This window comes from Leptodactylus fuscus, chromosome 4 (assembly GCF_031893055.1).
Source record: "Leptodactylus fuscus isolate aLepFus1 chromosome 4, aLepFus1.hap2, whole genome shotgun sequence".
NCBI classification, from domain to species: Eukaryota; Metazoa; Chordata; class Amphibia; order Anura; family Leptodactylidae; genus Leptodactylus; species Leptodactylus fuscus.
This window is the reverse complement of record NC_134268.1, coordinates 205,862,945-205,890,340: the sequence shown is the minus strand read 5'-3', so window position 1 is coordinate 205,890,340 and position 27,396 is coordinate 205,862,945. Positions and strand designations below refer to the sequence as shown.

The following is a 27,396-nucleotide window of genomic DNA, read 5'->3' as shown; positions in this document are numbered from 1 at the left end:
GAGATTTGCGATTTTATTTTTTTTTATGAGAAACTATTTCAGATTGACTACAAGAAGAGATCTAGAACCCCGAGTCTAAACAGAAACTATATTGTCACATGGAATAACTTTTCATCATGCAAGAATTTTTGATGAATTCGGAATATCTCAATGAATATACCCAATACATCATATCAGCCCCCCGTAGATGCAGCCTCTAGCAAGTGATCCGTCAGAACGTATATACTGTATACATATAATGCAGGCAGCTGTGTAGCTGAATAATAGATGAGCCACATTAGAATTAAAGTTACAAATTGTTTGCAAATTTATTCAAATTTTTGGCATTTGCACATTTAAAGGGGCTCTCTAGAACCAAATGGATTTTCCAACTGGTGACCAAATCCATAGGAAAAACTTGAGAGCTCCTGGAATAGCTGATCTGTGTGGGAGCCTGGTGTTGGACCCCAGCAGATCACATATTGATGACAAGTTCAAACCCAATGAACAGGAGGATCGCCCATTGCTAAGTCTATAAAACCATGAAAAGTGATCTCTACAGAACAGGAAGTGTCAGCCTGTTATGTGGCTTGGTGGTCAGAGTCAAAGCTGCAATATTTCAGGAAATTTATATATAGATAAGGACATGGAAATGTATTTTTTAAAAATTACTAACGTTCTTTAAAAGTATGTGCTGCCACACTTAAAGGGGTTTTTTCAGACTAACATTATTGATAACATATCCTACACTGGTCGGACAGGATCACTACAGCTTAGCTCACATTGAAGTGAATGGATGCTGATCTGCAGTACCTGTTCTGGCCACTACACAGAGGACGGAGCTGTCTGCTTCCTGCTCCATTTTCTGTGTATAACCTGCTGTGAACAGCTTATTGATGAGGGTACTGGGTGTCAGATCCCAGAAATCTAATATTATTAGCTATCCTTAGGAGTGAGATTCATAACATATCCCTTTAAACAATATGTCTTTTTCTCACGCCCCATTCTCTTTAAGGTAAGAATAGAAGTTTAGAATATGACACAATATTGCACTAGCTGTCAATGATTTACACATGAAAATTATGTGTCAGGCCAACAGAATACCCTGCTTTAAAGAACCAAAAATATCCTCCTGGCACGGCTTTCCTCTTGCTTCTTCATGGGTCACCACTTGCTCAAAGGTGACCTACATATTACTAGTAAATGTTACACTGCTCTGCCTCACTGCCCGGCTCATCTCATTACACTGTGACCACCGACACGGCTGCTACAGAATTTCTCTTAGCTCATAAATGTGTCCGTAACAATTTTTGATATTATATTTGCAAACTTTTACAACAGGTCCTTGTCTATCGGAGGTAGAAGTGAAGTTTTGCACAGCATGGAAGTCAACCTTTATTTATCAACGTAAAGAGGAACATTGAGTAAGGGCGAAGGAACGAAATGTGGAACATATCGTATGATCACCCAGCAATACATTGCTAACTTGATACAGTATATCAGTCTGTAGTACCAATGGAATTTTGGCCACCTCCACCGTCGTGTCAGAGTAGTGCACCTTGACAATCCCTTCTCCTCCTACAGGATGGCATCCAGGAACACTGCTCTTAGTGTCCTAAACTAACAGAGGAAATGGCCTCGGGTTGGCCAGCTGTTACTCTACAAGCTGAGCTCTGCTTTTACACTGTGGGTTACATCACATTATACAGAGAGGTGCAATCATACACTCATTGACAAAAAACTACCGCACCAAGGTAGAAACATCAGATTGCTGCAAAACTCAGCATGCAGTTATGTCTCAGATGCAGATCACAAGTCTGGTCTGGATCTTCCTAAAAGAAGGAATAAAATTGCTTCCCTAGAAAAAAAAAAAGTTCACAGAGTCTACTTTTGGGTAGTGTACTTCTTGGTAAGAGACCATTGACTGCTACACATGCCTCAAAGACACTTTGCAAAGTTGACAAACTTTTGAGAGGAAGCACATCAATGGACATAGAGAAATGGGACGTTTGCCCGCCATCTAGCCTAGCTGTTAGTAGGTATTGGGTGCAGTGGTTACCTGAGGGCATGCTCACATGGTGAAAAGGTTCCCATAGCCCAGGCAGATCACCAATGGAGGATCTTTCAATCTGTTGACAAGCACGATGAACTGAGTGTAAAGATCATCAATAAGGAGTACTTAGACTTCATTTCCCTTAGAACCTTATACAAATCTTGTGGGATTAACAGTGGGACAAAGTTGCCATATTGCTAAGAATTCTCGCGAGCTACAAAAGGATATTCCAGGTTCATAATACGATAAGTGTCCCGTAGGGTCCACTCTATAGCAAATATCATCAGATATCTGCTTTTCTCAGAATAGTAAAGCCAACACCCCCTTATATAAAAACTAAAAACGAAATGATCCCTGGTCGGTAAATTCTCCTCTTCATTGTCTGCTCGCGGTCCCGAGGATTCCTATGATAGGTCCATACTGCCCAACGGGCTTCAAAAAGGAACAGAACTCATGTAAATAACAAATTCATTTTCAAGCCAATTTGAAAAAAAAAATAATTTTCATCCCAAATCAAAAAAATTTCCAAGGCTGAAGGTTTCTCTTTCATACAATGAACTGGGAAAATCAGACTCAACCAGCAGGATTTGCAGAATCCCAAAATAACCGGCTACCTCACAATACGCAAGTAATTGCATCCTTATCAATCACCCAGATGTCTGAACCGTATACGTTTTACACTAATCTTATTCTCAGCTGCTACCAAGTCTGGTTACTGCATGAATAAATCATCACGCTGAATAATAGGGCCTTAATGTTTGTCTTCCTAGATCGAGACCCCTTTTGATATTTGACCCCAAAGAGATTGCTGTTTGCATTTTTATAGTCGTGGCTCGAATGCGAAAACGTAGAAAGTAAGAGACTTCAGAGAGTCTAAAAACACCAGATAGTCATTAAATATTGTCACAAGACACGGCATTCATAGGCAAGGGTGATACAGTAAACTTCATAGAATCCAACATCCCATATTCCAGACATTCCGAGATGTTCCGGATCCTCGCAAGGTCAGAAGCAAAAGAATGAACAAGATATTATAATATACCTACAGTATAATATATAATATACAAGGTCTACTCTCCTTTGGTTCTATAGTTTTATGTTTCGGAACACAATAAAAAAACATCTTAAAATTAGGCAACTACAACCTCAGAAGAGCAACAACCCACCGTGACCTTATGTATCTACTCAAAATGAGGTCAAAATGGAAAAGCCACGTGTGACTAACCAAGCGCCCCCAGGAACCAATAGTTTGTAGTAGTGATAACTTGAAGTCTTGGTTTTCATTCTCGTTCTCGAGAAATGTTGGCCATTGTTCTTCGAAAAGTTTAAGGTCATTGAGGTTTTTGGGCACTTTCTTATGCATACCTTAATTAAGGTGCCACCACAGTACTTCAATTGGGTTAAGGTCCGGGTTTTGACCCCACAATTCTATTCTTTTTTTTACCCATTCTGTTGTAGACTTCCTGGTGTGCGTGGAATCATTGTCACATGATCCAGTTTCGGCCAAGCTTTATCTGTTGGATAGATGGCCTCATGTTTGACTCTAGAACGGGAAGCTCATGGTCAATTCAAGGTCCTGTCATTATAAAACAAGTCCAAACCCTCATCCTTCCACCACGGTTCTTGAGGTGTTTGTGCTGATAGGGTGTGTTTGGTTTTAACCAAAAGTAGCGTTGCGTTTTATGACCAAACATCTCCATTGGTTTCATCTGTCCAAAGTACATTGTTCCAGAAGTCTTGTGTTTTGTGCAGCTTAATACGCTGCCATGTAATTTCTAGAAAGAAAAGATTCTCTTGACAACTCTTCCAAAGAACCCATACGGTGATGTTGGGAATTTAGCCAATTCTTTGAGCATTGCACGGCCTGACCTTGGGACGAATTACTCAAACATTCAATATATGGGAAAATTATCAGCTGTCTTGCATGTTTTCTCCTTGTTAATAATCTTTCTCACCGTAAAATTATGGACTTATAACCTTTCCCAGTAACAATTGCTTCTCTAAGATCATTGCTGATTTCTTTCCTCCTTGGCATGTATGTTTCAGACCAGCAAACTGCCAAAATTGCATCTTTTATAGAGGAGGTCCCACTTGTTCAGGATAAATTATTCAAGGGAATTTGATTAGTAGCATCCATCTGTTTGCACTTTTAATTCCTGAGGAAGCAGTAAAGTTAGGGTGCGTTCACACGGAGTAATGTGCCGCGTGATGTGGCACGTATACGGCGTGTGAGTGTTTGCGCACCGTAAACGCTCCCATTGATTTCAATGGGAGTTAGCATCGTATACGCCGCGTTATTTTGCGGCCGTGATTTTGCTAACTCCCATTGAAATCAATGGAAGTGTTTACGGCGTGCAAACATTCACACGCCGTATACGTGCCAGATCACGTGGCACGTTACTCCGTGTGAATGCACCCTAATAGTTAATTTTTGACACACTGCCTCTGCATTTTGGATACTTGATTGACTCCATAATAGTCAATGGGGTCCTTCAGGCTCCGAGTGTAACCACTATTTTAGTGGTCCACCACTCCATTGTTTGGGTCCTCCGATGGACCCAATCAACGAAGATGCAATGCTAGTGTGAACTGAACATCAGTCATGAATTGTCCTCCATAATGGAGTCTTTGGTGTCCTCCTATTCCATTCTTGCCTTAGCTATGACAGTACAAGTCCAATGATATCTAAATCTCCAGATTTACCCCAGATGGGACGTATTGTCATGGCTGATATTCACTCCAGGAGATATATACATAAAATGGGATATTTTGAATCAAGTCTACGAGCAAAAGTAGATACATTTTTTATTTGTAACCAAATTGGTTCTACCTGTGTACATAGCCCTTAAATGTGAAGATATCAGTACAATTTGGGCATTTTGCAGTATTTGGATTGTGTGTTCCATGTGGTCGTGTTCTCACCTCCGGTAAAGTGTCAGCTTTTAGCGTGAAGTATAACATTGCCTTTATTGTCAGTTTTTGCAGTTTCACCGGCGGCAGTGTTACTTGCGTTCAGAAGAGATGTCTCCAGTGTGCGATGCCTGCAGTCATTGATTCCAATGTGTGTCCTGCGCACAGCTTGGTGTGAATATATCACATTTATTATATCTGTGCTGCTGAAAATAGCAAACAAGCTTAAAGTGAACGGATCCCCTACACAGCGGCAATCTGTACCTATAGTGGTGCAATGTACTGACCTCAGTGGCCGACAAGGATACAGATTGCTACCTGTACAGCCATTATATATTGCATTTATCTATATATTCACTTTTCTGCAATGATTTGGCCATTATTATACCTGAAGCTATCACTATTTTGTATTGTTGGATATGTCTTCACGTTCCAAAAACAGATTTGGGATAAGTATCACCACTAAAGGTTACTGGTTAGGTCTTCTTTTGGCAAGTTCACAAAGGAAACATCTGGTCAGCCTAGTACTAATAAAAGTAAAATCAGTCAAACCCGGCAATTTTGGCAGATACCTTGGGGACCTGCCAACTCCCCGACATCATCTGGAAGGATCGACATGTTGAATTTCAACTCCAATCCATTTTTTCTCAGAGGAGATAAGCGGCTGCCAATGGGCGTTTGCCTAATAACTATTAGAGATTAGAGATGAGCGAACAGTAAAATGTCCGAGGTTCGATATTCGTTTCGAGTAGCCCCTCAATATTCGACTACTCGAATTGAATATCGAACCCTATTATAGTCTATGGGGGGGAAAATGCTCGTTTCAGGGGTAGGCAACATTCGATCAAATTATACTTACCAAGTCGACGAGTGAGGGTCGGGCTGGATCCTCCGAGAAGTCTCCTCCTTGCAGCGTCCCCGCGGCATCTTCCGGCTCTGAATTCACTTTGCCAGGTATCGGGCCTGGGCAGAGCCGACTGCGCATGCCCACACTACAAGCGGACATGCGCAGTCGGCTCTGCCCAGGCCCGATGTCTGGCAGAGTGAATGAAGAGCCAGAAGACGCCGCGGGGAAGCTGCACGGAGAAGACTTCTAAAGGTAGGAGAAGAACCAGCGTTGATTGGCCGACTGTATAGCATTCGGCCAATCAATGCTGGTTCTGCATTGAACTTTTCCATTCGAATAGCGAGTGGTACTCGATCGAGTACGAGTATTTCGAATACCGTAGTATTCGATCGAATACCTACTCGATCGAATACTACTCGCTCATCTCTATTAAGGATGTAGGGGCATCTTCACTGTCTGCGCATTATTAACCCCTGTCTGGAAAAAACAATTCAGAATGGGGTGGAATTGGAAAAAAATTATTGCCTTTGTGCAACTTTCTTATGGGCTTCATTTTTACAGTGTTCACTATGCAGCTAAAATGACAAGTCACCTGTATTCTATGTTTTGGTACAATTCTGGGGATACCAAACTTACATGGTTTTATTTGCATTTTAACCCTTTAACAAAAATCAAAACTTTGCAAAAAAAAAATTGTATCTTTAAGTCGCCATATTCTGAAACCGTAACTTTTGTATATTTCCATACACAGAGATGCATAGGACGTTTTTTTATGCGCCATGTTTCTGCTGTGTTAAACTCTCAGCTCCTGAGCAACCATATTAGATATCCATACCCATCATATTTAGATACCCGACATCCACTATCGGTTAAAGTAAGGGTTCACTGTTCCGATGACATCATGTCCATCGCCCACATGGTATAACAGCAGCTCAGTCTCTTTCAAAGAATTGGGGCTGAGCTGCAATACCAAGCACCACCTATAGGCACCGTCTGAACTTGAAACTCCTGGACCTCAATGCAAAATATGTCATGGGGCTCCTGCCTTCCATGTACTATCTGTAATACTGATCTCCTATGCTATAGAGAAGATTTTGGGGCCCCTGAGACTCCAGAACTCAGAAACAATTGCTACCTCAACGCCCCCTATAGCTTCAAATCTGCCTAGGTTGTAGCAGAAGGAGTTAGGAGAGGCGGTCTGGTTTAGGTCTGATCTCCGTGCTGAATTTGGGGGAATTATGCTGCAATACTTAAGCTGGGCATAAACTTTATATACGTCTGAACATACACGTGCACAGTTGGGTCAATTGCACATATAATATTCTGAAACAGAAGAGGGTGGGAAACCTCCGTCATTCTCCCATGGTGGGGACTTCCTCCTATGGGAACAAAGGATTGGGCATATCGAAATCGAACAACCTGATCGTCCTTTCCCCTTGTGGGGGAAAAGTTGGGACCATCCATACACACTGGATGGTTAGTTGGTCCCGTGGATATGGGATGTGTGATGTGTGTGTCCACCTTTACTCTGCTTATATAACCTATCATCCCCGTAGCAGCCGACATCTGGCATGACAAGCATTGAAACAAAGTGACTAAATTGTTTCTACTACCAGGTGTTTCCTAAGATATAAGATGACTGTGCAGTAATCATTTTCCTCCTATAAGAAATTCTGTTTCAATTGAAAGTTGATTGTTTGTGTCATACAGTACTTTGCAAAATTTTTAGGCAAAAAAGAACTGGTGTAAGGTGAAGAAGCTTGGTGGGCAACATAACAATAGGTACCCTTTAAAGGGTCTAAATCTGCAAGATTAATTTCCAGGTGGATTTTCTTTATTTTGCCATGAATCAATACTAAATACAATTCTAGGGAATTGCTAGATGACAATTCCCCAGAAGCTGCTGGAGAACCCTGGAGAAAGGGGCACAAGGGTCAAGGGGCACAAGCTGAAGCCCCCCACTGTCCCTTCCTATTGCCAGGCCCTAGCCTACGTAATAGGCGGCAACTAGAAGACGATCCCTTCCTATATATGTGATACACAAAACGCAGCTAAGACGAACCAGAACAAAGGGAGGTCAGCTAGCCAGGGTTCGGTAACAGTCGAGCAATGCAGTGCCAAATCAGAGTCCAAAAGAATAGTCAGTAGAGAAAGCCAGAGGTCAAGGATAAGAATACAAGTAACTAAACAGAAAGAGAAGCCAGCAAGCACGAGGCAATAACAGGCACCAGTGTGAATGCGAACCAAGACTAAGTAGAGGAGATGAACCAGCCCTGGACCTGACAGGAAGGCAGGCTCGCAATCACAGGGCAAGACAAAATGTAACCACTTAATGGACAGAGGCAACAAGGGCAGAAGATGGGTGTGGTGCAAATTCAATCACAGAACTAGAGCCGTGTTCACACAGTGCAACTAAAACTCTAAGCAAATTATCAAACTGCACTTGCCTCCTGCGCCGCAGCACGCGAGCAGAGGGTGGCGCAGAGACCCGAACAGGCAGAGATGTTACAACTATGCAAAAAGGAAAAGGGGGCCCTGGGCAATTGCACCATTCGCCTCTCCCTAACAGAGGAACCCTTTGCAACAAAGACTTCCTCTATAGTATTGAGTAGTGAATTTCATGTGACCTTATAATTCTATTTCTTTAATATTTCAGAACAAATTTGACCCTGAATACATTACAATATACTTGGGGTTACCCAATAGCATGGCGGACCGGGACTACATAGCAGAAGTGTGATCCCTTGCTGTCGGTATCACACAGCCTATCTGATAGGAATTATTAACATGGTTAGCAACACTGAAACTTCAGAGACAAGACCGTATTGTGATGAATATTTATGAAGTCATCATCAAGCTGTCCTTGGGTAAATAGGTTTCCCACTTGGAAGGGAGGGAACGCTAGCATGTATTATTAGGGCTATGGCACCACGGCGTATTACCAAACATTTATCCTGCTTATCCGAATAAAAAACAACAATATTTTTAGAAAGATTACCGCGGATCACTATCAAATACTAAGCAAAAACCCAATAGCTTGTAATTGTATCTGATACAGGGGCACGACTTGTAATAGCGAGCTCTGAGGCTTTGTAATCCCTAAGTCAGACTCTTGTTTTACTATACAGTTTCTATAATGTATGTGCCTTTAAAGGCATATTCCCATCTTGTGAAGGGATGGCATATAACTAGGAAAAGCCATGTGTCACGATGTGGTGGAGGTCTGACCTTGGTACCAACACTGATCCTGGGTCCCTTTTAAAGGGATCCTATCATTAAAACTTAATTTTTTCTCACTACCACGTAGGAATAGCCTTAAGAAAAGCTATTCTTCTCCTACCTTTAGATGTCTTCTCTGTGCCGCCGTTTGGTATATAATCCGGTTTTCGTCGGTATGTAATTGAGTTCTCTTACAGCACTTGGGGCGGGCCCCAGTGCTCAAACAGTACTGGGGGTGTCCCCAATGCTGCCAGAGAACTCTCCAGCGCCACCTCCATTTTCTTCAGGAACAGGTCTCCTTCGCGTCATCTTCCGGCGGTGGCTTCAAACTTCTAGGCCTCGGGCCTAGGGCAAAGCCAACTGCGCATGCCCGCCGGCCACAAGAAAATGGCCGCTTACACAGTATTGTAAGTGACCATTTTCTTGTAGTCGGCGGGCATGCACAGTCAGCTGCCCGAGGCCTAGAAGTTTTACGCCACTGCTGGAAGAAGATGCAATGAAGACCCAATCCTGAAGAAGATGGCGTTGGCGCTGGAGAGTTCTCTCGCAGCATTGGGGACGCCCCCAGTACTGTTTGAGTGCTGAGGACCGCCCCCAGTGCTGCGAGAGAACTCATTTACATACCGATGAAAACCAGATTATATACCGAACGGCGGCACGGAGAAGACATCTAAAGGTAGGAGAACAATAGCATTTCTTAAGGCTATTCCTACATGGTAGTGAGAAAAAATTAAGTTTTAATGATAGGATCCCTTTAAAGTTTTTGGCAGCACTTCTGGCCATTCCTTTGTACAGAGAAATTCATCGGGGCAACTTGAATGGGTCTGCGGTAAAGAGAAATCTAAATATCTGTGCTCCTACTTCTCCTCCTAGCAGTTGTCATCCTCTCCTGTGCAGCATTGCTGCGGTGAGATTTTGTACATCGTTTGCATTTTCCATGTGGCTGTTGCTATAAGGTTGCTATTCTTACCAGTCAAACTTTGGCAGGGTCTGTTCAGTCTGTTGGAGGCTTGAAATACAGAGCTAATCAGGTCTATACTTCAGCAAAGGTTATATCGCAGTGTTTAGACCTGGTTCTGATGTTTATTACTTGCCAGTGATTACATTAGTGTTCTAGGTTCTATGTTCCCAGAACTTACTCCCAGTACCTTTCCCTGTTTTTGGCTGATTCCCTACTTTACTGACTTTGGCTTATTGTCCTGTCACTGATTTGGCTTTATATGTGCCCAGGGGCAAACCTTGCTTCTCTGCTGCCTGAGGCGAACTATAGAAAGGTACCCACCCCAGCTATGTTTGTATGTGTGATGGGACCCCCCTAATTAATATTGTTTAACACACACCCCATTTGCAGATCAAATAATCCCCTTATTTGGTTCCCACATATAATAATGGTCCCTTTTTTGGCTTGTTATAGGACCCATTTTTTTACCTCCACATGATACTCGACCCCATTTGTTTGGCCCCCACACACGGTACAGGACACCCTTTGTTTTAACCCCCACATGATATATGTGTCTTTTTTTGAGCCCCACACAGTATACAACCCCTTTTTTGGCCCCCATACATATAGTATATGACTCTTTTTTTTTGGTCCTGTAAGCCGATGGCTGGCTAGGTAATGGAGGGGGTGTACATCTCCCCCAGACTACTCAGGTGGGTGAGATGAGAAAACTCTAGGAATGTTTGTTCTCAGCAGACAACTTTCGTCTGCTGAGCACTTTGGTAAATGCTCAGTATTGGGCTGGATTTTTAGGAATGGCAGGTAGGTTGGTAGTGGGACCTATCATTCCACCACCCCCCCCCCCTCCAGTTCACACTTTGGGGATGTTCCGGCAGCGACTCAGCTGCAGAGAGTCTGCTCATCAAGGAGGCTTAAGAAGCCAGCTCCAGCAGCAGACTCGGGGCAGAGCTTGGCTGGAGAGCCAACAGAGAGGTCATATTTTTGGAGCTGTGTCCTGAATGATTCTACTGGCTTTGGATTTCTGTTATTCTAGGTGAGGCGACCTATTCTATGTTCAGTTAGAGCCTAGCCGGGCAGGGATTTATTTTTGTATTGTTTCCTTTTGTTGCTGCACTGCCTTTTTGAGTGAAAATAAACTCTACCTTTGTTTTGGACTAAAGAAACTGGACTTGTGTGTCTATGCCACCCCACCTAGCAACCCCAGACCCTGACAGTCCACACACAACCCGGGTCCCATACCATGAAGTTCATCTTGCCTTGTGGTGGGCTCTGCTGAATATCTCAAGGTAGCCTTAGACTCTGTAACCCAGTGCAGTCTAGGATTATGGGTTGCTTGTTTACTTGCTGTATGTTGGTCCTGTCATTTACCTGCTGTGTATTAGAACATTGCTTAAATAACAATTCCATTGCTTTTAGGGAGAGGAGTTACAGAGTATCCGTCACTCTGAAGGACCTGAGTGAGATACTCCATTGAGTTGAATGAACACAGCTGTTGGCTGGAGGACCCAGCAGGAGAACACTATGAGATCAGGATATTTTCTATTGACCATTCTAACAAGACTATCCAGTGGAGAAGCTTTTTACGGCTTGTATGCAGATGGTGAATATTTGCACTTGTCATATAATACATAATAACTTTTTTTTTTTTTCTTGAAAATCTCTTTTTATTGAATAAATAACATAACACATGTAAAACATGTCATGTTGTGATACAGATAAGATTATTCAACTCTGGCAATATTGTTGCCAAGCTACAGAATAAAAGGGAGTATGTCACCGAAACCCAGCATATCAACCCAACCCTGCAGATAGATAGGTTATGGTAATGTGAATCAATTGGTTTTCTCTTGTGACTTGGTATCACTGTTTTTGTCAATATTCAAATGAGGTGTTTGGAGCCGTACCTCTTTGGAGAAATGAAAACACCATAGTTACTCCAAAGAGCTCGTTTGCATATTGACAAAAACAGCAATATCTAAGTAATGGCGGCACCAAGTCACAAGAGGAACAAACCAATTTATTCAGATTACCATAAACTAGCTATCTGTAGCAACAGAGGCAGTGAGTTATCTATGTAACCTATCTAACTGTGGCAACAGAGGCAGTGATTTATCTATGTAACCTATCTATCTGCAGGGCTGGGGTGATCTTCTGGGATCTGGTGACACTAACCTATCTATCTGCAGGGCTGGGGTGATCTGCTGGGATCTGGTGACACTAACCTATCTATCTGCAGGCCTGGGGTGATCTGCTGGGTCTGGTGACACTAGCCTATCTATCTGTAGGGCTGGGGTGATCTGCTGGGTTCTGGTGACACTAACCTATCTATCTGTAGGACTGGGGTGATCTGCTGGTTCTGGTGACAGTAACCTATCTATCTGCAGGGCTGGGGTGATATGCTGGGGTCTGGTGACACTAACCTATCTATCTGCAGGGCTGGGGTGATATACTGGTTCTGGTGACACTAACCTATCTATCTGCAGGACTGGGGTGATCTGCTGGGATCCGGTGACACTAACCTATCTATCTGCAGGGCTGGAGTGATATGCTGGTTCTGGTGACAGTAACCTATCTATCTGCAGGGCTGGGGTGATATACTGGGTCTGGTGACACTAACCTATCTATCTGCAGGGCTGGAGTGATATGCTGGTTCTGGTGACAGTAACCTATCTATCTGCAGGGCTGGGGTGATATGCTGGTTCTGGTGACACTAACCTATCTATCTGCAGGGCTGGGGTGATATGCTGGTTCTGGTGACACTAACCTATCTATCTGCAGGGCTGGGGTGATATGCTGGGTCTGGTGACAGTAACCTATCTATCTGCAGGGCTGGGGTGATCTGCTGGGATCTGGTGACACTAACCTATCTATCTGCAGGGCTGGGTTGATATGCTGGTTCTGGTGACACTAACCTATCTATCTGCAGGGCTGGGGTGATATGCTGGTTCTGGTGACACTAACCTATCTATCTGCAGGGCTGGGGTGATCTGCTGGGTCTGGTGACACTAACCTATCTATCTGCAGGGCTGGGGTAATCTGCTGGGATCTGGTGACACTAACCTATCTATCTGCAGGGCTGGGGTGATATGCTGGGGTCTGGTGACACTAACCTATCTATCTGCAGGGCTGGGGTGATATACTGGTTCTGGTGACACTAACCTATCTATCTGCAGGACTGGGGTGATCTGCTGGGATCCGGTGACACTAACCTATCTATCTGCAGGGCTGGAGTGATATGCTGGTTCTGGTGACAGTAACCTATCTATCTGCAGGGCTGGGGTGATATGCTGGTTCTGGTGACAGTAACCTATCTATCTGCAGGGCTGGGGTGATATGCTGGTTCTGGTGACACTAACCTATCTATCTGCAGGACTGGGGTGATATGCTGGGTCTGGTGACAGTAACCTATCTATCTGCAGGGCTGGGGTGATCTGCTGGGATCTGGTGACACTAACCTATCTATCTGCAGGGCTGGGGTGATCTGCTGGGATCTGCTGACAGACTCCCTTTAAGTCCACAAGTTGTGAATGTCCATTTCCTCTTCTGACATAAGTAAGTCTAGTGAACTTAGATGAGTCACTAAAGCCCTAGAAGAGCCTGAGAAGTACTGTACATCTCTTCCTGCTGGGTTACAGAGTGTTTCTTTGTATCAGGAGAATACATTTAGATGTTTTATATCACTTTATAGTTTTATGCTGCAGCTTTCACCATGACTCATATATGACTTATACACAGGTTATATAAGCATTGTGACTGGACTAACCAGTTGCGATTTCTGTATTGCTCTTCCTTCATTTCATTCTGTGGATTAAAGGCGTTATTTCAACACAACCACCCGGTCCCATAATGAGCAATTCACAACAGGACCGGATTAACAAACCCCTAGAGCATGTTACAGTCAGCCATATATTACATACAATCTATACAATGTACTATTACATGGTGACCACTCTGAATATGGCCATCCATCTAAGGCACAGAGTGGTTGAATCCACCAGGACAAGGGTTACTTTTTGCAGAATCTCTCCTAAGGTTCATAGCGGGATCCTGAGCAAGGAAGCTATACGCCATAGTCATATGGACAAGCTATGTTCAGAATGAACGCAGCTGAACTGAACACTTTTAGCATTTTTTCACACTATGTTAGCAGTGTACCTTTGTAAGGCGTTAATGTGCAGTATACACCAATGTGCTAATTGCAATGGGTTATATAGAACATAAAGCCTAAAACAATATGCCTTTAAGGTGTTATGCACTTGCTTTCCATTGTCATGTACATTAACACTGTGCCTTTAACTGCAGAGATTGGCTGCAGGGCAAATGTATAGGAAGACTTTAGGATCAGGGCAGATAGGTCAGGCCCAGATTGATTGACCGCACTTACGGGCTGCACCACCCACTACGATGGAGTTATCAAAAGCTAACCCCTTGTAGAGACATGGAGACCATGAGACTGCCTGATGGTGTAGGCCAAAGAGATATGCCAAGAAAGAAAAGATCTGCACCAGACATGGGTACAGTTGCTAGATATGGGTACACCTGCCAGACATGGGTACAGTTGCTAGATATGGGTACACCTGCCAGACATGGGTACAGTTGCTAGACATGGGTACAGATACTAGATATGTGTACAGTTGCTAGACATGGGTACAAGTACTAAATATGGGTACAAGTGCTATACATTAGTACAGGTGCTAAACATGGGTGATAGCACCTGTAACAACTTCAATGACTACATTGCACAGATGAAAAAAAGATAAATCTGTAGTATCCCTTTAAGCATCTTATCTTCCAACATACATACACATAAAGGCCTTGCCATATAAGAAATTCAGAACTCAACTTTTCTTAACTGAAGGATTCTATTGCAATCTCCAAAGGACTATTTTGATACTATGCAAATTCCTTTTTGCAAATATCGTGAGGTCATAGAAATGCTGAACAGGAAAGACAATGCTCATAATTATGGGATGATTTGGCTGTAATCTAAGATCTTTCTAAAAGATGCAAATGCCTTGTCAATACACAGCAGGCCCTTGTTCATTTATCAGTGGAAATCTAAGTGCTGGGCTGACAAGTACCTGTATTCAGTGCACCCTGCATGTATTATTCAGTCCTCTGCTTGTCCTACATACCTCTGTAGTGTATCCCTATGAATCTCTATTATCTACCATTCCCTACACAGGTAGGCAGCTAGCTTCCATTGGATATACTGACAGTAACGTCTTGCAAAGCATCCACAAATTTTGATAGCATGGTGGCAGCACGACAGTCACCAATGTCAGAAAACTTGGGATTAGATATGCTATGGATAGAGATGAGCAAACCAGTTCATGATGAGACAGGTTCACTATGAATTTTCCAAAAACTGTTTGACAACCAGTAAAATTTGGAAGCCCAAGGAAGGTTTTGAAAAAAAAAAAACTCTTATACTTTCCCTTCCCTCGACTCTCCTGGGGTAACCTGGTGGCGTCCAGTGTTCAATCCCAGCAATTGTATGGACTTATGGGTGATGGCATGTTAACATCATGGCTTGTGTCAAAGCATCTTGCCATTGACATGCCCCATGTGCCTCCTGAGGCCCAGTCACAAGCCACAGCAGTCCCCGGGGCCACTGACACCACCTACAAAGACAGAAGGAACCCAGGAATGGACACTGGATTCCTTAAGGAACGGTGAATAGGATAGGATAGCACTGAATGAATGAGCAAATGAATCTCACAAGGTTTGACCATCACAAATAGTCACGAACAGTCATAGACCGGCAGGGTGAGCTGACCAAGGTAAGATTCCTTGGTGGACAATGGTGGTGGAAGCAAGAAACCAGATGGGTACCAAGCTCTGGTGACACAAAGCTATGACTATGACTCTTGCAGGACCATCTTCCTCTGAGGGTTAGGTTGCATGCTTCCACTTTTGGAGAAGGTTTGCAATAGGTCACACACTTCAAGTAGATCTTGGGTTGAGAAAGTCACACACCGGACTTTGAGTTGAACAGATGTGATGAGTCGATAGAACATGTGGGGTAGGAAATTGTATCATTGTTCATGACGCAATGTAAAGACTTTATCTGCTGTAGCCGTAATATCTCTTTAAGATACACAAAGACAAGGAATATACGAGGAAGACATGTAGTGATAAGCTCACAGTCAGCTCCAAACGGCAAGCTGTGATCTATTTTATATTAGTAACACATGGCTGCCAGGAAACACTATATTATCTCGTTGAATTCACCTTTGTTGCTTATGATGCTGGGACACCGTCAAATCTGCAACATGAAGATGTCATTGGCTAAAAATAGAAAATGATTTCAGACTTGATACGAATGATAGAGATAACAAGAAGGACGCTGAAATCAGACCACAAAGTGAGAGCTGTCTATATCTAAAGGCTCCAATATCATAGCATTATTATTATCATGCACAATGCATATCCTAGAATACAAGAACCCGAAATAATACGGTTAGGACGGAACTGCAGAATTTACAGTATGCTAGCTACACCCCCTTAGCTGGGGCTATCTTGTAGCCAAAATAACCTTATATAATAGAAAGGACCCTTCTTAACCTCCACATACTCTATTAATAGACCCTGCTCCACTGATTCCAGCACAGTTGGAATTTTCTCTCTGGTCCTCACCATTCCTGAGCAACAAGTGCAGGTAGTTTTGGTGCCTGATGTGCTATTTAAGCTCTGTAATGTCAGGTGGGCGGCGTCAGGTAGGGGGCGTGACTCATAGCTCTAATCAGAGGCAGCCAGTGTCAGAAATCGGAATCACACCCCTTGTCTGCCCAAGCCCAACAGTACAGAGCCTAAAAAGAATATCAGACACCAAAACTAACAGCATTCATTGCTCAGGAATGGTGGGGGCTAGAGAAAAATTCCAATTGTGCCAGAATCAGCAGAGCAGCACCTAGTAATGGATGTAAATAGCTTGGACTTGTTGGAAGTTGTGAAAGGTATGACTGCAATATATGCAACCCTATTTCTATGTAAACCAAGGATAAGCCGCCCATTAAACTCTAGCCTAACCCTTGCTTCAATAAGACTTGCCCGCTCTCTTACTTTTCAATCTTAGCAAGTATTTGCAAGCTTACCAACGCTTACAATGATATAATAGGGGCATTCAAGATTTGCCTTCAAATCATCCTAGCCATCCATAAACAGATTGCCCATTTTTGTGAGGGTTTTTTTTGTAAACTATGCCCCTTTTCAGACCAGGACATGCCAAAATTGCCATGATTGTTTCTGAAAATCTGTGACAGTGGGCAACTATGTACTTGTATTCCCCCAGAAGAACATTTCTAGATTATTTTTTTAGAACATTGTGCTGTTCCTCTGTTATTTCTCCTATAATTTTAAGAATCATTTGACAAACACATGTTAACTTTCTTCTTATCAAAGAGATGTGTCCATATCTAGTCTGGCACCGTAGCATTGATTGGACAAGGTCAGACAGTGTAGGGACATGCCCCAGATATCAATGTATTTAGAATTTTTGGGGAGGAATAACAGAGGAACAGCACAAGAGTAGAGTTATTAGAGTGGATGTTCCAGAGATGCTGTTTCATGAGAAATACAACTATTAACTAAAATACAAATGCTGACAAGGTGGACAAGACTCATCACTCAACCACGTCAACAAATTAGAGCTTGAGGCAATAGGATAAACCTCAGACATTGGACCTATGACTATAGGAAGACCAAACCCTGTCAAAAAGTGGTCAAGTAAGGGATGGAGCCAGCAGAGGAACCCCAGGCACTAGTGGACCCCACTACAGACACATGGTTGGGTGGCCAGTTGACCAAGTAAAGACATGAACAGTTATGGAAGGAATGGGAATGTAAATTAAGAAGATATTTTATAAATAAGGACATATGGATTGGTTGGGAAGGAAGACCACAACTAAAGAAATGATCGACCATCCTAGATTTATCATACAGAACTTCTGAGACCACCAGAGCACATTCTGACTTGGACATGAAAAGAACTTGTCTCACGTTTTCCACCAAATGTTACCTAAAGGAGATTCCCAGGGGAACGTTGTTGAATGTTGAGCCTCAATAATAGTATAGTTGCAAGATCAGTTATAAATACAGCCTAGGACCACCAAATGGTGCCAACACCATAGCACTTACGCATTGCAGTAGGGCTTCTTCTCATATCCCTTGTAGTTGTTCATGTTTAACGTCATTTTGCAAACCTCGCAGTGGAAACATCCTTTATGCCAGTACTAGAAGACAAAACACAAGGCCACGTGATATAATCATTATACAATAGTCATCATCTCCTCATCCATCTCCTCTTACATCGCGTTCTAAGCTTTATGACTGCTACAACTGACTCCATTTATCTATTCATGGACCGGCTGCCGAAGATGAAGAGACAGGAGATTAATTGTTTAACGCACAAGACAAGAGCGGGAAAGTAACAGCAATTATGTCCTGGTGGCTTAACCAACTCTCTACCATATCATGAGGTGTGAGAACGATCTTGATGTTCGGAGATGGTTTGCACAATATATTTGCAGTATTCACACCTTTCGGAATACATCTGCTCAGAGATGTCATTTAGAGAGAGGTTTTTCAGGAGTCAGGGTTCAGAAGAATGAATTCACCTGAGATCAAACCGTATATTAAATATTGTTGCAGAAGAGAACATATCCTACATGGAAATTCATGTTTTCCATATATTTTATGATCCTGATACCAACCCCATCACAATACTCTTGGCCAGTCCCCACTGATCTACTAAATCTCACTTTGATCACTCACTATATAACCCTTTGGTCCTATACAGCTGCAGGGGGTTGCATTTTAACCAATGGTTTGCAAAGAGTAATATAGGCTATTAACATAGTAGATGGGTTTGGAGGAAGACCCAAATCCATCAAGTCCAACCTATGAGCCTATCATGGCTTAAATGGTGAATGCCAAAAAAAACATTACCTGGAGAAAATTCCTTCTTAACTCCAAATATCAACAGAAATCTTTGGAACAACATCCCACAAGTTATCCATTGTTACGGCATGTTGACTCAGTGGTTAGCACTATTGCCTTGCAGCCAATGGCCAATCCAGCCAATCTGCATGGAGTTTGTATGTTCTCCCTGTGCTTACCTAGATTTCCTCCCACATACCAAAAATATACCAGCTAAATAGGTCTCATGTAACACAACTGACCCTCGTTGGTGTTGTGAATGAGAGTCTGAGAGCCACTGACTCCACCACATTCCTTGCACTTTGAGTCGAACAAAGAAGGCCACCTATGACTATGGAAAACTTGTTCTTCCATTAGAAGTAGAGAATTCCACCTTGGTACAGGACTAGGTGTAAAGAGAACATTGGAAAGATCTCTGTATTGTCTAATCCTATATTTGTATGTTGTAACAAGGTCACTTAGGACTTTTCTCTCCGCATTTTTTGGTCAGAAACCCATTGGACCCCATTATAGTTCATGAGGTCCAAGGGTTTCCATGGGTAAATGCTTTTAAAGCAGATTGGGTTTCCATTTTTCAGGTCCCCAAGTGGATCCGAAGAATAGAAAACCAAGCACAGGTGTGAACCTAGAACCACAAACCTCATTGATACAACCTCTTTAAAGCCCAATCTAATCCTTTATTCCCATACATCCAGTTATCCGTGGAGTGCAACAACTTCATGTTCCTGTGCAGAGCTTTACAAAAGATTAACATTTCCCATAATCCATCTCACCTACATATTTAACCAATTTCAACAGTTACTTTAGCATTCAGTAAATATTTCATTACCAGCTATCCCTGAAAGCTTAACATCAAACAGCCGAGGAACGAAGTCCCCAGAACGAACAAATTTCAAGGTCTACTTACATATGCAAATTCCATTAATGAATGCTGAAGTTGTACGAGGCAATTAAATTACACGCTTTACTCATTCTGGAGGTAACATGCAAGTCACATCCGACATGACAAATAATGGGACTTAATGAGTGGGAAACCATTAGGTATAGTACTATCGGACTTAATTGATAACTTTGTTTCTATCAGCCTGGGATTATATTCTGTCGCTCTAATTACTTCTCACCGAGAAAAAGCCACTTCTATCAATTAATACATAAAAGACAAATGATTGTATCTTCGCTTTATAGATTCCTCTCCCTTAGGATACAAATATTTCTATTTCTCAGAATCAGGTTACAATCCCCTGGAGAATCCACGCTGTGCAGAGAGTTTCCCAACTCAGCTGGTTAGCAAAAAGTTTCTGCAAAATCATTGCAAGGACTACTGAGTATACAATACAAAAAAAAAGTTACATAGTTGATGAGGTTGGATAAAGACATCAGTCCATCAAGTCCAACCTATAACCCTACAATCCCCTACAGTGTTGATCCAGGGGAAGGCAAAAAACCCCATGAGGCTCATGCCCCAAGTTGGGGGAGGTTTATTAAAGGCAGTATGAAGGAATGGTGGAGGAGTTGTCCATAGTAGACCATCAGATATACATATGAAGTGGCTTCTAAAAATTGAGAACAGGATTGGCTTCCATTAACAACTCCTACACTCCAGAGAAGATAGAGCTTGAGCTAGTTAGAATCCAACCACACAATCTTATCTCCCCAACTTGACCTGTTGGGACCCCATACACATTATATGGTTGGCTGATCAAACTAAGATAGGTTCAGCCGACACTGATGTGGCAATTCTACTACCTAATAGGCATGCTTGTAGAATTAGAAATCCTCAGAATTTTTGGAAATGCTGATTTTTGTAACATGTGGAGTAACACTAGGTTCACACTATCGTTCGGGTTTCTGTCCTTCGGAAACTCGGAAAGACAGAAACCCTATCCAATTAAAAAGTGGTTACACACGGAAACCCGCGGACCCCATAAACTATAATAGGGTCCGCCTGGTTTACGCTGATTTTATAGTGAAATTGTCAGCGAGTAAAGTTCTCCTGGGCAGACTTTTCTCTCTTCCAATATTAAGCGGAATCTGGGACAGAGTGCCGGAATGTTAGTATGAACCTGGTGTTAGTTTTATGAACCACATTCACATGTACTATACTGTAAATCGTTGCAGATTTTTGTTGCAAGATCCACAAAGAAAATGTGTGACCTAGCCACTAGGGTTGATCGATTGGGATTGTAGAAGATTGGATCGAGAAAATTTCACAATTGGGATCGGCTGGAAAATTATCGGAAATCGGATTTTAAAATATCAAGATCGGCTCAACCCAGAAAAGTGACTTTTCCCATAGGGAAGCATTGACTAGGGTTGAGCAATCAGGATCGGAAAAGATCGGATTCCAATCGGCGATTGAGTAAATATCACGATCGGGATCGGCTGGAAAATGAATGGAAATCAGATTTTAAAATCGATCCTGAAATCTCAAGATTGGCTCAACCCTACCATCCACAAACCCTTGTAGATGGCCAAACAGATCGAAAGAAAGATGAAAATTTTTGATAGAAATTTTGACAAAATAGCAAAAAACTCCAAGTAGAGATGAGCGAACAGTGTTCTATCGAACACATGTTCGATCGGATATCAGGGTGTTCGCCATGTTCGAATCGAATCGAACACCACGTGGTAAAGTGCGCCAAAATTCGATTCCCCTCCCACCTTCCCTGGCGCCTTTTTTGCACCAATAACAGCGCAGGGGAGGTGGGACAGGAACTACGACACTGGGGGCATTGAAAAAAATTGGAAAAAGTCATTGGCTGCCGAAATCAGGTGCCCTCCATTTTAGACGAATAGTGGATTTCAAATCCGGGTCATATGAGAATGTGAACTTTGTGACTATGAGACAGGGATAGCTGTACAGGCAGGGATAGCTAGGGATAACCTTTATTTAGGGGGGAATGTTATTAAAAATAACTTTTTGGGGCTCTATCGGGTGTGTAATTGTGATTTTTGTGAGATAAACTTTTTCCCATAGGGATGCATTGGCCAGCGCTGATTGGCCGAATTCCGTACTCTGGCCAATCAGCGCTGGCCAATGCATTCTATTAGCTTGATGAAGCAGAGTGTGCACAAGGGTTCAAGCGCACCCTCGGCTCTGATGTAGCAGAGCCGAGGCTGCACAAGGGTTCAAGCGCACCCTCGGCTCTGATGTAGGAGAGCCGAGGGTGCACTTGAACCCTTGTGCACCCTCAGCTCTGCTACATCAGAGCCGAGGGTGCGCTTGAACCCTTGTGCACACTCTGCTTCATCAAGCTAATAGAATGCATTGGCCAGCGCTGATTGGCCAATGTATTCTATTAGCCTGATGAAGTAGAGCTGAATGTGTGTGCTAAGCACACACATTCAGCTCTACTTCATCGGGCTAATAGAATGCATTGGCCAGCGCTGATTGGCCAGAGTACGGAACTCGACCAATCAGCGCTGGCTCTGCTGGAGGAGGCGGAGTCTAAGATCGCTCCACACCAGTCTCCATTCAGGTCCGACCTTAGACTCCGCCTCCTCCGGCAGAGCCAGCGCTGATTGGCCGAATTCCGTACTCTGGCCAATCAGCACTGGCTAATGCATTGTATTGGCTTGATGAAGCAGTGCTGAATGTGTGTGCTTAGCACACACATTAAGCTCTACTTCATCGGGCTAATAGAATGCATTGGCCAATCAGCGCTGGCCAATGCATTCTATTAGCGTGAACTGAGTTTGCACAGGGGTTCTAGTGCACCCTCGGCTCTGCTACATCAGATTGCTACATCTGATGTAGCAGTGCCGAGTGTGCATCAGATGTGTAGTTGAGCAAAACTGACTCAGCACTGCTAAGTCTGCATTCGCATAGGAATGCATTGGCCAGCCTTCGGCCAATCAGCGCTGGCTCTGCCGGAGGAGGCGGAGTCTAAGGTCGGACCTGAATGGAGACTGGTGTGGAGCGATCTTAGACTCCGCCTCCTCCAGCAGAGCCAGCGCTGATTGGCCGAATTCCGTACTCTGGCCAATCAGCACTGGCTAATGCATTGTATTGGCTTGATGAAGCAGTGCTGAATGTGTGTGCTTAGCACACACATTCAGCTCTACTTCATCGGGCTAATAGAATGCATTGGCCAATCAGCGCTGGCCAATGCATTCTATTAGCGTGAACTGAGTTTGCACAGGGGTTCTAGTGCACCCTCGGCTCTGCTACATCAGATTGCTACATCTGATGTAGCAGTGCCGAGTGTGCATCAGATGTGTAGTTGAGCAAAACTGACTCAGCACTGCTAAGTCTGCATTCGCATAGGAATGCATTGGCCAGCCTTCGGCCAATCAGCGCTGGCTCTGCCGGAGGAGGCGGAGTCTAAGGTCGGACCTGAATGGAGACTGGTGTGGAGCTATCTTAGACTCCGCCTCCTCCAGCAGAGCCAGCGCTGATTGGTCGAGTTCCGTACTCTGGCCAATCAGCACTGGCCAATGCATTTCTATGGGGAAAAGTTAGCTTGCGAAAATCGCAAACTGACAGGGATTTCCATGAAATAAAGTGACTTTTATGCCCCCAGACATGCTTCCCCTGCTGTCCCAGTGTCATTCCAGGGTGTTGGTATCATTTCCTGGGGTGTCATAGTGGACTTGGTGACCCTCCAGACACGAATTTGGGTTTCCCCCTTAACGAGTTTATGTTCCCCATAGACTATAATGGGGTTCGAAACCCATTCGAACACTCGAACAGTGAGCGGCTGTTCGAATCGAATTTCGAACCTCGAACATTTTAGTGTTCGCTCATCTCTAACTCCAAGTTTTATTGATTTTGGAGATATTTTATTATTTTTCCGTATATAAATTTAGTCCTTAAACTAGCCCTAGAATGTGTTTTCCAGTATCGTATCAAAAAAAAAAAAAATCTATGAAATCGGAAGGATGGAAGACACTTGGATGATACTTGGATGTCATTCGAGTGCATTTTGTTTAAAAAAAAAATCAGACCCTGTCGATCTGTATAACCAGTTGTGTGCATGAGGCCATTGTGTAAATTAAAATATGTGAAAACAATTTCATAATCAACACCTTGCTGCACTACCTGCGCCTCCAGCACGTCTCTGAGATCCCTCGGAGGGGTGATGTCTCGCTGTCAGCCTGCGGTGCTGAGACATATGGCTCATATCTATTTATTTTTTACATGAATTCAGAAATTAGTCAAAAGACTGGAAAATGAAATAATCTGAAATACAACACAAAGTACTAAGAAGGGGGACCGCGCACTATTTTATTTTATTTAGTTTTGGTATATGTATGTTTATAATGTCATGCTACAAACCAAGGGGAGAACAACTATCAAAAAGCTGGCACACCAAAAGAATACAAAAGTAACACTAAAACAGAAAATGTATGAAAATGATAAAACATTCCAGCACTTCTTCTAACTGACTGCAGCAGGAGCCTCTCCCCCCTCTGCAGTTGCTGTAGGACAATAAAACTCATTGAGCCCCCTAAGCTAAGCCATCAGTTGGTCACCAGTCAAGCAGACCAGCAATATATTAACCCCTTTGTTTTAAAAAAACTGTGTCGGGATCCTGTAGCAAACACTGCAGACTGATAAACGGTCAGGACAACTAGAATACCTGTTATTTCTAGGTTTTATGTCATTTTACAGTGACATTTTGTTTAAATTTCAATATCTGTTTGGAGCTTTTCATAACTAAACTTTTGATCAAATTGAACTTTTTGAACAAATTTTTGTATCCTTTGTGTGAAATCCTGCATTTAAAATTTAAATTTAAAATTTCAATATTCATTTGGAGCTGTTAATAACTAAACTTTTAATTTTCTGGCAGTGTCTGTGTCACTAATACATTTCGTAATATACATCATTAACAAAGTTGGTATCTTTTGTGTGAAATCCTGAATTTCTAAGTTCTGCCCCTCGCTTCTCTATTATGAGCTGCCCCCTGCTTCTGTCTGTGTACGGTCTATGGCTTGTGTTTTGTAATGATAGTTGGGGAGGGTCACAGTTACAGATCACTGCATATTCATAGGATAACCAGCTGTATGTACATGTTTGCATATGGAGATCCTATAAAGGTGTGCTACAGAGCTGCCTAAACTCTGCTACATCAGGCAATTGTGATTACAGGGGGTTGGTTAGGTGACTGTCTGAGCAGCATCTGTGTTGAAAAGGGCTGAACGGATGTTGCTGAAATGTGCCAAAGTTCTCCCCCCTCCCCCATCAGAGGCAGAACAACACATTCCCTGTAGTACTCACTGAAACTCTACACCCGATATACTCCTCTTGCCCACACACAGCCTGCATGTTCTATAGTCTCCTGATCTTCCATGAGACTCCATTTTCTTCAGCTTTCACACTGTCCAGCTTCATCCTATATAGCTCCGCCCACAAAAATAGTTATGTTTTGGGGCTTTTATGGCCTAAGGCACGCGACTCTATTCTCCTTGCATTTTGCTGTTGCCTTCTTTCCTGCCTGTCCACTCTTCCCACTTTGGAGGTGTTGTCTAGTCCTTGCTTTATAGTCATTGTCTTAGATCGCTTTTACCTTGTATGATACATATACTGCATATTTTAAGACATTTACGGAGACCGAAAATTTCTCTCCATGCAGCAGAGATGGGTGAGGTGGAGGAGTCAGGGACTGGCAGCGCCCGTGCGGGGGGGTTGAATATTTGTTCTATTTGTTTTATAGCAGGGAGTATGCCAATGAAATGTATTTCCTGTAGAGAATTTGAGAGGGTTTATTTTTAGGTAGTTTGCTATACTTTTCTGGAAAGAAGGGAATATGAGGCACCATTTAATTATAGGGAGAGGTAATTCATCTTTATTTACTCAGTCTTAGGGTCAGTTCACACGTGAAAACCGCCTAGCTTATTTGTGCGAGGTAAAAAACCTCGAGGAGTTTTTTTGACGCTGTTTTTTGCATTCCGCGCGGTTTTTGACGAGGTTTTTGACGCTGTTTTCGCTAGCGGTTTTCGCTAGTGTTTTTTTTTCCTATATGTGCTATAGAAACTGCAGGCGAAAACCGCGCGGTTTTTTGTAAAAAACCGCGCGGTTTTGTGTGCAAAAAACCGCGCGTTTTTTTACCGCGCGGTTTTCGCCTCCCATTCACTTCTATGCAATTCTTCAGGCGTTTTCCGCCTGAAGAAAGGTCATGTCGCTTCTTCAGGCGGAAAACGCTAGGAGGAAAAAAAAAGCTAGTGGTCTACATAGACCACCATGTTAAAGGAGAGGTTTTTGAAGCGAATTCCGCTGTCAAAAACCTCCCCTTTGCCCACGTGTGAACTAGCCCTTAGTAGGTTAGAGAATAGCGTACAGATAGGAGAGGATATGAAGAAGGCCTCCGGGCAAAACACTGTGTAGGGCCCCCCTCCTCTTTTATTGGAAAGTGGTAAAGGGACAATAGGTCAGGAAAAACAGGCTACAGATAAAACATAGCAAAGCAGAAGAATGCAAGTATCAGAACCATAGAACAACTACAACGCTGTGCTATAGTATAGTACTGCTATATGTGCTATGGTATAGTACTGCTATATGTGCTATAATATATTACTGCTATATGTGATATAGTATAGTACTGCTATATGTGCTATACTATAGTACTGCTATATGTGCTATAATATATTACTGCTATATGTGATATAGTATAGTACTGTTATATGTGCTATAGTATAGTGCTGATATATGTGCTATAGTATAGTACTGCTATATGTGCTATAGTATAGTGCTGATATATGTGCTATAGTATAGTACTGTTATATGTGCTATAGTATAGTACTGCTATATGTGCTATAGTATAGTACTGCTATATGTGATATAGTATAGTACTGATATATGTGCTATAGTATAGTACTGCTATATGTGCTATAGTATAGTACTGCTATATGTGCTACAGTATAGTACTGCTATATATGCTATAGTATAGTACTGCTATATATGCTATAGTACAGTACTGCTATATGTGCTATACTATAGTACTGCTATATGTGCTATAGTATAGTACTGCTATATGTGCTATAGTATAGTACTGCTATATATGCTATAGTACAGTACTGCTATATGTGCTATACTATAGTACTGCTATATGTGCTATAGTATAGTACTGCTATATGTGCTATAGTATAGTACTGCTATATGTGTTACTAGCATCTGCCCGCGACTTCGTCTGCAGGTTGGTGTTGGCACTGTGCAGCTTATATTTAGCCAATTGCTGTTGTAGATGATCGGCCTGCTCCCGCGTCTCGGCTCTGCTACATCGCTAGCATACTCAGTTGTATGTACATCTCTGCATATGGAAAACGTACTCAGCTGTGCTACAGCGCTGCCTAAGCTCTGCTACATCTGGCCATTTGGATTATAGGGGTGTTCTTATGTCAGTGTCTGAGCAGCTTCTGTGTTGGAAACGGCTGAACGGATATTGCAGAAATTTGCCACAGTTTGATCAGCCTGCTCCCGCGTCTCGGTTCTGCTACATCACTGCATATACATAGGATACCCAGCTGTGTGTACATGTTTGCATA

The 27,396-nt window shown here is 42.8% G+C and overlaps 1 protein-coding gene across 3 annotated transcripts in view; it reads right to left on the bottom strand.

The window, feature by feature from the left end:
- The window catches only part of LOC142200973 (LIM zinc-binding domain-containing Nebulette), a 183,808-nt gene that overhangs the window by 149,039 nt on the left and 7,373 nt on the right, over positions 1–27,396 (bottom strand). For all 3 annotated transcript variants that reach the window (XM_075271748.1, XM_075271749.1, XM_075271750.1), the window contains exon 2: positions 18,109–18,203. In XM_075271748.1, coding sequence (XP_075127849.1) covers positions 18,109–18,203 — 95 coding nt within the window. The remainder of the gene's footprint in view (positions 1–18,108; positions 18,204–27,396) is intronic.